This window comes from Lonchura striata, chromosome 3 (assembly GCF_050655825.1).
Source record: "Lonchura striata isolate lonStrDom1 chromosome 3, ASM5065582v1, whole genome shotgun sequence".
In the NCBI taxonomy this organism is placed as follows: domain Eukaryota; kingdom Metazoa; phylum Chordata; class Aves; order Passeriformes; family Estrildidae; genus Lonchura; species Lonchura striata.
In genome coordinates this window covers 43,920,983-43,932,322 of record NC_140705.1, presented here as the reverse complement: position 1 = coordinate 43,932,322, position 11,340 = coordinate 43,920,983, and the positions used below count along the sequence as shown (strand labels likewise).

The following is an 11,340-nucleotide window of genomic DNA, read 5'->3' as shown; positions in this document are numbered from 1 at the left end:
AAAACCAAACCTCCATCACATTCACATTTTCCTTGTACCTCATCTGACTGGCAGGAGATAAGCCCTTACACTGTATTATTTTTAGCCAGCATATTTTTTTTAATTTTTGTAATTTTCTTGATGCTGTCATTTCTAGCTAATGGCCATGGAACTGTGGTCCTCACTGAGCATTTTTCTTTGATTAACAATTCAGAAGGAAGAACTTTGATTCCTGTGGGAAAGGAAGAATGCTAATAGAAGAGAAATAAAGCTGTTCTTTTCCCACTTCTCCCCTTTCTTACCAACACCCAAAGACTAAATTGAATGGAACAACTTTTAGCTATGTTTTTAGCTTTATTTTCCTTAATTTCTGTTTTAAAATTTAGTGAAACTGATTTCCCAATCATAAAATGGGTGAAATCTCTATATGTCCAATCACACTAAAATTGATGTTAATAGATGGAAAGAAATTATTACTGGATATTGGAGGAAGGTCAGCTAATTAGTATCTATATACACAGAACACACACACACAAATGTCAAGTAATCACTCCCAATTTCCTTCACAAATTTCATTATAGCAAAGCAACTGTTTATCCTTGTTTCCAGAGGAATTTTGTAGTCTTGTGTGTTAGAGGTCACTTCTCTGGAAGGCAAAATATTCCTTTAATCGTTACACTTTCAGGAATGTCCCACTTTGGTTAGCTCGTGGTGGTGTGTTAGCAAGTTCTACAAATGTTTCCTGTGAGAAGAAAATCCCAAGGTAACTGTCAGCAGTGGGTATGAGTCACTTGATAGGATTGCATCCTACATGTGGAATAGTATTATGTCATGTAATGTTGTCTCTTGTCTCTTGCTCCCTCTCTCCTTCTTCCAAGAGCTCAAACAAAAGAGGGTCTCCCTCACTGTAGTGCTTGTCTGTATGCAGAAGCACTGGAAACCAATGAATTTTAGCTTCAATAGTGCTCAAATGTGCATGGCTCACATGCATCCCTTTGCATTCCTTTCCCTTCCATACCGAGCACTGTAATTTGGTAGGTGCTGAAGGCAGACTTCTGTTCTGACATGCCATTACAGGAAAAAAACAACCAACCCCAAGAAACAAAACAACAAAAAAACCAAACCAATCAACCAGCAGAACCCCAAACCCAACTCCCCCTCAGAAACACTTGGGTGCTTTTCTGTTCTAAGAAAAATAGAATTGCTTACTATGTGTGGCCAGAAGGGTCAGGGAATACACCCTGCCTCTCTGTCAGTCTGTGGGCAGCAGAACTCAGAACCAATTCAGGAGTGCCAATATATGCCTGCTTTAGTTGACCAGGCTCTCTTCTGGCACACCCAAGTCCAACTCCTGTGGGAACAATTCCCCACTATTCCTTCACAGGACTGACTGTCCAATGCCCTGCTCCATAATGCAGGCTGGCCCATGTGCAGCAGATTCTGCAGCTGTGTAGCAGTGCTCCTGCAGCAAGAGAGACACACAAAGCTGGCAGGTAATGCTGCAGGCTGTGCCAGGGTCAACAGGGTCCTCCACCCACAGTCTGACAGTGCCTGCCTCTTATGGGACCAGGCAAAGTCATCTGGATCAGATCATCCATCTGTGCAAGGGCAGGCAGGCTGCACATTGCAGATCCATGCCTTGACATCCAGCATGAAGGTGGGTTTGCCTGTGATTAATCCAGAGGTGGCTTGGACAGCACAGTTATCTGGGTAGCCTCTTGTGAACTTGTCAGTCACTTCTCAGGCTGTTCAAGCTTCTTCTTTCTACCTCTCAGCAGTATCTTCATGAAGAAGCCCTTTCATGTAGTTCTTCCACCACAGAGAGTGGTTGATCCCCAGATCAGTTTATGTGTGTTTTACATGCCCCCTACAATCCAGCAAAAACTGTGGATGTGACATGCCTGTTCCTACACCTCCCAGTACACATTCTAACCCTTCTTTGGGTCACAGTTTTAGCTCATATGATATTTAAAGGCTGCAGAAACAAGTGCAACCTTCTTAGCAGTGTCTGACCCCAATAAAAAAGTCTGATCAATAGAGAAGCTTATCCAGGACAGATCAGTGTAGCCAAGCAGAACAGCTACTCACCTTCCTGCTGTCATACTTTTCCTCTGAGATCATGCTGCCTTGTGACTGAAGCTTTCTATTTTGAAGCACATGGGTACAGTTCCCTCTCCAACCCCTTCAATCCTGAAACTACAGAGGGCTGTCTCACGCATCACAGGACTCCTTACAAAGTCTGCCTGTCTTTTCCTTAGCTCATACTACTGGTGGATTAACATTTAAAACTTGTGAAAGCCTGTTTCTACCTTCTGCTGTCAGTGAGGGCCCCGTTTTCGTGACAGTCATAGAATCACTGAATGATTTGAGCTGGACAGGACCTCAAAGGGACATCTAGTTCCAAATCCCTGCTATGGGCAGGGACACCTTCCACCAGACCAGGTTGCTAAAAACCCCATCCAGCTGTCCTTGAAGACTTCCAGGGATGGGGGATAATTGGACAACTTCTTTCAATGTCTCACCACCTTCAACATAAAAAAAAAAAAAAAAAAATTCTTCCCTGTATCCAATGTAAATCTATCCTCTTTCAGTTTAATACCAGTGCCCCTTGTCCTGTCATGACAGGCTCTAGTGAAAAGTCTGTCATCATTAGGAACAGGCTACGTCTTGATTGTTTGTACTCATCTACTTTGGATTCCAAAAGGCTTTTCCAGAAGTTAAAACTTTTTAACTTTTTGCCGTAATACTGTATTCTATTCAATTCAAATTACCTTGCTAAGTGCTCTTTGGTATGTTACTGGATCTCAGGGATGCAACTTCTCTGCTCATCTTGGATGCCAAGAAGGTGTTGACTTCTTGTTGTTGTTGTTACTGTTTTCATCCTGCACGGAACAGATCTTTTCAGAAAGTTAATTTCTTCACATCCATACCTTTGCTATTCCCAAGCCAAAGAGCATTCCTGGCATTTTTTGAGTGGGGTCTTCCTTTGGTCCTGAATGCTCTGGTGTAAGCTACTACTGCTGGAGGTGACAGGCAGTGTGTACATGCTGACAAGCATTTGACAAGTTGCTGACCAGCAGCTGGAGCTCACTGACATATTACAACACACCTCTCTACTTGTTTCTCTCAGCACCCCTGGAGATTATGGCAGCCACTTAGAATAGCAAGAATAAGTGGAATTGAGGAACAGAAGATGCATCTCATTTATTTCCATTGCAGCTGGTGCAAGTTCAAACAAAGTGGTGACAGCAATGCTCACAATGAAAGTACAGCCTGCTGTCTTCCTCTGGGTGCTCTGCAGAGGCCCTTCACTTCTGCAGAGTAAGGATCACCAAAATCCCCTAGGAGAGCTTTCCAGGATCATGTCCTCTTAAGAACAATTTTTTATAAAGGTCACTATGCCTGTAATTCAATGTCTAAACATGTATGTTCATCTTTAAACATCTAAACAATCAGGAAAAAAACCAAAAAACAACAAAACAAGCAAAACAAAATGAAAAACCAAAACCCAACCAAACTAAAAACAAAACAAAACATAAAACAAAAAAAACCTCCAAAAGCAAAAAACCAAACCAACAAAACAAAAGAGCACACATTTTAGCTATGCCTGAAGAAAGCAAAAAACTACTCTAAATCCTTCACTCAGCAGCCATCACTTTGAAGCTATGGAGAGGTACACCCTGATTAAACACAGCTATTAAGTAGCTTTTGGCATGAAAGAAAAAGTGTTCTGCAATATGTTCCTGTTGCGTCTTCAGGGCAATTTTTGTCCTTCTGTGCCCTCCAGACTAGGTTGGGAGCAGAGCCAGACTGGATGAACAGTAGCTACCTGCTCCTACTGGCCAGCTTTCCTGCAGACACACACCTGTGTGTGTGTCTGTCTAAACATCTATAAACAATAAAAAATCTGCATGTTTCACAGTTCATCCAACGCATGTTTAATGTCACCAGTGCAAGTGGTCATTTCTGAGATGGCTGTTCTAAGTGACAGCGTTTTCCTGAATTAATACAGACGTGAGCTTCTCACCCCAGTATGGTCTAACCTTTACTCAGCTCCTTACAAAGCCTAAGTATTAAATATCCACCTAAATGCCACAATGAAATTAATACATGACAATCTGAGATTTCATCTTCCTCTGCATGGTTAGTTAAACAGTAAAAATCAGCAGTACTACACAGACTTCCTCACTGATCTGTATCCTCCATGGGAGCAGAGTATCACTGCCAGTTTTCTCATAACTTCCTGACACACCTGGTGAGAAGACTGGCCTGGCTGAACAGAGCTTTGGCTGAAATTCAATAAAAAAGGAGAGGTTATGACCTCTGGAAGAAGTAGAAGGCAACTCAGGAGGATGACTGGGACGTTCTGAGGTTATGCAGAGAGAATAGTGGAAGAAAAAGGAACTTAATCTGGCTACTGCCATAAAATACATTTAAAATGTTTCTATAAATACATTAGCAACAAAAGGCTGGCTAAGAAGAATCTGCATCATTTATTGGATGGGTGTGGGTGAAAATGTATTGACAAAGAAGGTTGAGGTATTTAATGCATTCTTTGTTTCAGTCTCTAGTAGTAAGAACAGCTGTTCTGCAAGTACTCAGACCCCTGAGCTGGACAACAGGGAGAAGAATGTAGTTCCCATAATCCAAGGGGAAATGGTCAGTCACCTGCTGTACCATTTAGACACAAGTCTATGGTGCTGAATGGCATCCACCCAACTGTACTCAGGGAGCTGTGGAAGAGCTCACAGAGCCACCTTCTATCATTTACCCACAGTCCTGCCTCACCCAGGAGGCTCCAGGTCACTGGAGGTCAGCCAGTGTGATGCCCTTTTACAGGAAGGGTTGGAAGGAGGACCTGGGAAACTACAGACTGGTCAGCCTGACCTCAGTGCTGGGGAAGGTCATGGAGGAGATAATCCTGAGTGCATCATTTGGCATGGCCAGCACAACCAGGGATTGGGCCCAGCCATCACAGCTTTGTGAAAGGAAGATCCCGCTTGACCAACCCTATCTCCATTGGTGATAAAGTGACCTCCTTAATGAATTAAGGAAAGGCTGTGGATGTGTCTACTTGGACTTTAGTAAAGCTTCTGGTATTTTCCACAGCATTCTCCTTGAGAAACTGGCTGCTTATGGCTTGGAAAGGTGCACTATTCACTGGGTAAAAACCTGTCTGGATGGCTGGGCCCAGACAGTGATAGGGAATGGGAATGGTCTCTTCTCCCAGACAACAAGTGAGTTGACAAGAGGAAAGAGAGTCAAGTTGCACCAGGTGAGTTTCAGATTGGGTATCAGGAAAGATTTCTTCACTGAAATAGTTGTCAAGCATTGGAAAGATTGCCCAGGGAAGTGGTGGAGTCACCATCCCTGGAGGTATTTAAATAGCATGTAGATGTGGCACTTAGACACAAGATTTAGTGATGGGCTTGGCAGTCCTGGGTTAATACCTCGACTCAATGATCTTGTCTTTTCAACATCAACTGTTCTGATTCTATGATTCTCTGTCACCATGAAGTTTTCCTGCTTAGAAATATGCCACTGCAATTGGTATCCTGCTGTATTCTTGGTATAGCAGCATCATAAGCATAGAGTTGGTACTGTTAACCTTTAATTAAGATTAAATAATGAAAAAAGAAGCAACTTTACATAACTGATGGCTTTTGCCCTAACTATTTCATGAATACAGACATAAAACAAAGAAAGCCATTTTGCTTAACGTGATGTCAGCTTTAATGTAACCTTTCTGATTAACAGAATTAGACAGCAATTAAATAGTGATCAAATCAGTCTTTATTGATTCATTATTTATAAGAAACTTCCTGGAAATATAAGTGTTGGATCTTTTAAGTTACAGTTTACCACAAGACAAAGCTAACAGCAGAAAGTGACAGGCTTTATTGCATGATTATTGATGTGCGCAGCAGAGTGAGATAAGATTCTGACACAAGCCCTTAAAAAAGGGTACTGTAATTTTGTTCAACCAAAATTCGTATTTAACAAAAAAATATGTTTTTCTGCAAAAATCTTATGCTGCCACATGCAACCCCTAGTTACTTCAGTACATCCTGTTTGGGCACTTTTAAGTTTTTCCAGCGCCTCAAAATAACTTTGTATTTTTCACTTTCAGTTTTGTCAGATAATTTTTTTAAGACTACCCGCATAACTACAGCAGCTCCTGTTTCTTTATCTTCACCTAGTATGAGATCCAGTGTGTCACCAAGTTTCACCTAGAAACAGAAAGAGAAGATGAGTGATTATAAACATTCCCTGAGGAAAACAAATCCCCACAATCTTCCTTTCTTTCCACTTAATATTCTTATCTCACAGGAGAGGAGGAAGGCAGCCAATACCAGACCTATTATAGATTGCCAACGATGAACTTCTAGGAAAGCCATGGCAATATGCAATTACATGTCTCATGACCTTCCCTGCCAAGAGCTTCACCCTCTGTGTTACACAACCAACACCTAACTCTGTGAAAAAGGTTATATGTATGTCTTTTTCTCCCAAAGTGTGCTTCCCACCAATCTTTTTCTATCAACAGCAAAATGCAAAGTTCTTCCTCATGCCTTTAAAACAGTTTAAAGTGTTTCAAAGAAGAGAGTGCTCAGCAACTGCTTGTGCTCCTCTCAAAGGTTACAGAAGCAATACACCTCTCGTAAACCAGCCTTAACTCTGCGGGATCAGGAATCAAAACTTCTCATCCTATTGCCTTTTGATGACAGTAGCCACCACCGAGGATCACCCTTACATGAAGAAAGGGTTGGTAGATGTCTGGTGACCCCCCTGGCTCTCTCCTAACTGTGGTCCTGTGTGCTCTATTACAGGTACAACAACCTTCCCTCAGTCATCCCAGTTTCAATCCCTTTCTATCATCAAACTTCCTCTTTTTCTTTAATCATGTGCCTCCTCCACCAATATCTCAGATTTAATCATTCCTACTCCATCAAATCTCACATAATGATATCATCACTTCCTTCAGCAACTTAGAATATTCTGTCCTTGCTGCCTTCTCCTGACTTTCAGCCTTAGATTTGACTCTCCAACCACACAAGTTTCCTGTCTGCCTTAGGGAATAATGTTTTACCCAGGGAACCATGGTCACACCATCCCCCCCAGGGTGGAACTGCTGTTACCAATGCTGGGCAATCACCTTTGCAGAGTGATCTAGGGGGAGGAGATCATGCCTTAACTATTTTCTTTTACTATATTAAAAAAAATAAATTAAAAAAAGTCTTACAGTTCTACTTTTCTTCCATAATTTTTCTCCATTCAGCCTGAGTTCATTATTGTAGAATGCATCTTCTATTTTACTGAAGAAAAACAAGGTTTTATTGCAGTTTCAGTGTGCAGCAAACCAAATGCAACTGTTTCTTTGCAGAAACACAACACTACCATTCATGCACAAGGTACATTTCTACACCTCTAATTTGTGTGTAAAGGACATTTTCACTTAAGGTCAGGACAGACTGAACTGGAAGTAAAGAAAAGGGTTTTCATAGATATTAAATTAAATAATAGCATATAGTTGCTCTGTGCCAGAAAAGCTGTTTCTATAGATCTGTCTCCTGAATATTCAATAAATAATATCCCCTTTTCTGCATCAGCCAGTTTAATAATTTGTTAGTGATCAAGTTATACTAATATTCTGTTCTAACAACACAGTGATATCAGACTTCTGCAGGTTGCATTAGATCAATCACTGTGATACATTTTTAGACTGCACATGTACCTGGTGGACCAGTGAAACTGATACCTACCGTACCCTATTTCTCCATTCATTAAATAGTGCATTATTTTACTCCCTCAATCTCAAATTAGACCTTAGTACAGTATTTTGTATTTTCTTTATTTTAAATAAATAGGAAGTGATAAAAAATGCCTCCTCAGCAATCTTAGAAATACTGCAGACAAGGAAAAGCAAAATCAGGCTGTTTCAAGGGGGGTAGGGTGAAACAAACAGGAATGTCCATACATCCAAAATATATCTTTAGAGAATCAAAAAAGCTACACCACAAAAACACCCACAAATACTAAGTTATTCCAGCAATAAAAGTTTATCAAAAGTGAAATTTTAGATGTATGACATCTTTCTCACTAGCAAGTTGTTTCTTCTGTACTTACTTTCTTGCCATGTCTAGGCCAGCTTTCAAGATCACGTCATATCGAAGAGACTGCACTACTTTTTCAAGATCCTTGTAATCTTTTACTATGTTGGGGTCATTTTCAAATTCATCTTCCAAATTACTTTCATCTTCATCCTCTTCTTCCTCCTCTTCTTGTATGCTTTGTCTGCTCCTTTTAGAGCTTTTGCTGCTTTTGTTCCTCAGAGAAAGTACTGAGATATATTCTGGAGAGAACCTTAATGCACTGAGTCTGATTGGGGAAAAACTGAAACATCTTCTGTAATTTACTGTGCTTGCTTGACAGCTGCAGAATAAGCTTCTCCTCCAAGTGGGGTACAGTTTATTTGAGGGGAATTTCTCCCACAGTCCAAACCAGACATTTAGTTTTCTGAAAGTGCTGATGGGGAGTCTGAAGCTAGTCATAGCATATAACCTAAAATAAAACAAATATTCGTATGTAAAAATGAGCAACTGCTTTGACGGATTGAAAGGATTCCCCTACATATGGCGTAACAGTTACTACAAGAAGATGAGTATTCAGTTCCCCATACAGTGATGTATCACCTGAAAGCACAAGGCTTTAGGTGGCTTTATGATCCAACTTTCTCATAAACTGGCTAAAGCTACAAAGAGCTAAGACACCAGATGAGAAACAAATGCAGAAACGCCCAGCAGAATACCCCGTTTTTAATTGCTTTTCTGGTGTTCAATATTAACTGTGCAAAGACATTTGTGGTGCTTTCCTCCCTACATCTGAAATACAATTCAAAAAATAGACAGAAACGCCGCTATCTGTGTCATAAAAAGCACAGGGAGATCTCTATTTATCATGAGTCATTGTCACAACAAGCAAGCTTCTGCCGAACACTGCAAGCAAGCAAATCCAGAAAAGCCGAAAGCTGCTTAACCTCCGTTTCTGCTTGGACCACAACACTCCTGCGTGGCAAAACGCGGCACAACGTCCCCCCCTGTTTCTCCGGATGGGAACTGGCGCCGTGGCAGAAATAACACGGCTCTATGCGCTGCAACAGGCGTGACACCAGGAGTGACACTGGCTACATCGGGCTCACATGAAAGCTCCCCGGTGCTGCTGCTCCTCTCTCTAACCTGGGACAAGTAGGTGGAAACACCCCCAAAACACTCCAGGTGTCGTTCAACGCTCTCAGAAACTGATTAACAGCCCCTATTAGTTGGGTGCTGCGCTGGCTTTTACTGTGATCTTATACCCACGGAAACACGTGTTCCCTTACGAGATTAGAGTCTGGTTTTCCGCACCCAAGTGACCCCTGCCGAAATATGAAATGAGGCGGTATTTGTGGCTGAGAAAAAAAGCCCCGATTAATGAGAGCAATTACTGGCCAAATAAAAATAACCACACCTCCGCCGGCTTTCTTCTTGTATCTAAATATGTGAGCTTAAAATACATGACCTATACTTTGAATTGTAGGACGGTATCGCAGAAGACGCAGGCCCCTCCTCAGTTCGGGAGCAAATTCCAACAGTTATTTGAACATGCAAACAAATATTATTGCTTCTTTTTAGCGCTCGACCTTAGTTGGTTCCGCGCAGGCGGCGGGCCGGGCGGGCCGGGAGCGGGCCCGGCACCGCCGGCGCGCCCCTCCGCGCCGCCGGAGCGCTCGGGCGGGCAGCGCGCCCCCGGCCCGGCCCGGCCCGGCCCGGCCCGGCCCGCGGCGGGGCGCTCCGTGCCGGCGGCACCGGCCGGCCCCGCCTTCCCTGCCGGCCGCCCCGGGAGGCCGCAGGGGCCCGGCCGCCGCCGCCACCCGGCCCCGCGACCTCGGAGGCGCGGCGCGCCCGCCCCGGCCCCGGCGGAGCGCGGCCGCGGGGCGCGGCGTTACCTGGGTGCCGCGGGGCCTCGCCCGGGCCGCGCTGCGTCCCCGCGCCGCCGTCGCCCGCCGGAGGCGGAGCCGCAGCCCCGCAGCCCCGCAGCCCCGCAGCCCCGGCTCGGCGCCCTCTGCCGGGGCCGGCGGACCCGCTCCGCGCCCGGGGCGGGACGGGCAGGGCGGGCGGCGGCCGCTCGTTCCCCGCCCCCTGCCCGCCGCTCTGCGAGCCGGGGCGCCTCTCACGGAATCGCGGAACGGGCGAGGATGGAAGGCGACACCGTGGTCATCTGGTCCGACCTCCCTGCTCAGGCAGGGTCATCACAGGGCACAGGATTGTGTCCAGGCAGTTGTTGAGTATCTCCGATGAAGGAGACCCCACAAGCTCTCTGGGCAGCCTATTCCAGTGCTCAGTTACCCGCGTAGTAAAAAAGTTCTTCCTCACGTGCCGGTGAAACTTCCTGTGCATCATTTTCTGTCTGTTGCCTCGCCTAATAGTTGGCACCACCGAGAAGAACCTGGCTCCATCCTCTTGGCATCCTCTCTCTAGACATCTGGGGGTGCGTCTCCCCTTTTGCACACTGTGCCCGTCGGTTTGGGAGCAGAGGCTGCAGAAAGCTGGGAGAGAGACAGGAGGGCAGCAGGCTGAAGCGGGTTCCTGCCAATCCCTCCTCAGCAAACCGAGAGGGAAGAGCCCTCTGTGCTTGTGCCAACCTCTGCCCTGTCCTCTGCTGGAGGACTGGTCCAGCCACTGATTATTGTCTCCTGCCCCACTGAGGTGTGCTGGAGCAGTTTCCCATTATAATTTTCCCAGCTTTCCAGGGAAGTTTTTTTCTGTATTTTCTGCCCCTCATGCTCTGACGACATTGCCAAAGCAGAAAAAACATTAAAATCTCTCACTGGGGAAATCACTCCAGGAGATGCACAAATTTTCCAACCACAGATTGATTTGAAGGGCTTGGCCACCGTAACAATCTAATCCAAACCCTTCTGTGGCCTACATTTTCCTCTATCTTTCTTACTTTTCATCACATTGCATCTCCCTCTTTTACTCTGCATCTCAGTTACTGGAGGTAATTCATAATTCCATTTCTGTGGAGCTCAGAAACTCGAAGAAGTCCACCCTCTCTTCTGCCTTCTCCCAGATTTCTCTATGGTGTGCATCAATCTCTTGGTGCTTCTGAACACTCCGATTTCTCAACATTTGGGGAAATCTCTGTATCCATACAGAGCAGGCACAGAATGCAACCAGATTGGTAGCATCTTACCCTCATGTAAGTGGCTGCACAAGGTTAAGGGTAATTTTGGCAGATGGAAAAGCTCCTCAACTTTGTAGTTCTGCTTTAAAATGCTGGCCACCTCACCTGACAGACCCTTGAAAAAATACAGAGCCT

The 11,340-nt window shown here is 44.5% G+C and overlaps 1 protein-coding gene across 3 annotated transcripts; it reads right to left on the bottom strand.

Annotated features, from left to right (window-relative positions):
- Window positions 1-5,754: 5,754 nt before the first annotated feature.
- On the bottom strand, window positions 5,755-10,020 carry MTRES1 (mitochondrial transcription rescue factor 1). Of its 3 annotated transcripts, none has more exons than XM_021553759.3 (4): window positions 9,965-10,020; window positions 8,107-8,541; window positions 7,223-7,295; window positions 5,755-6,209 (listed from the first exon to the last, which is right to left on the bottom strand). In XM_021553759.3, exons 2-4 carry the CDS (start codon window positions 8,529-8,531, stop codon window positions 6,033-6,035), a joined length of 675 nt encoding a protein of 224 aa, XP_021409434.1. In that variant the 5' UTR covers window positions 8,532-8,541; window positions 9,965-10,020; the 3' UTR covers window positions 5,755-6,032. The 3 variants fall into 3 exon arrangements, with proteins under 3 accessions (XP_021409434.1, XP_085432613.1, XP_021409435.1); XM_085576487.1 differs by lacking the exon at window positions 9,965-10,020 and adding an exon at window positions 9,659-9,743; XM_021553760.4 differs by lacking the exon at window positions 9,965-10,020 and adding an exon at window positions 9,538-9,676.
- Between the last annotated feature and the right edge of the window lie 1,320 nt (window positions 10,021-11,340).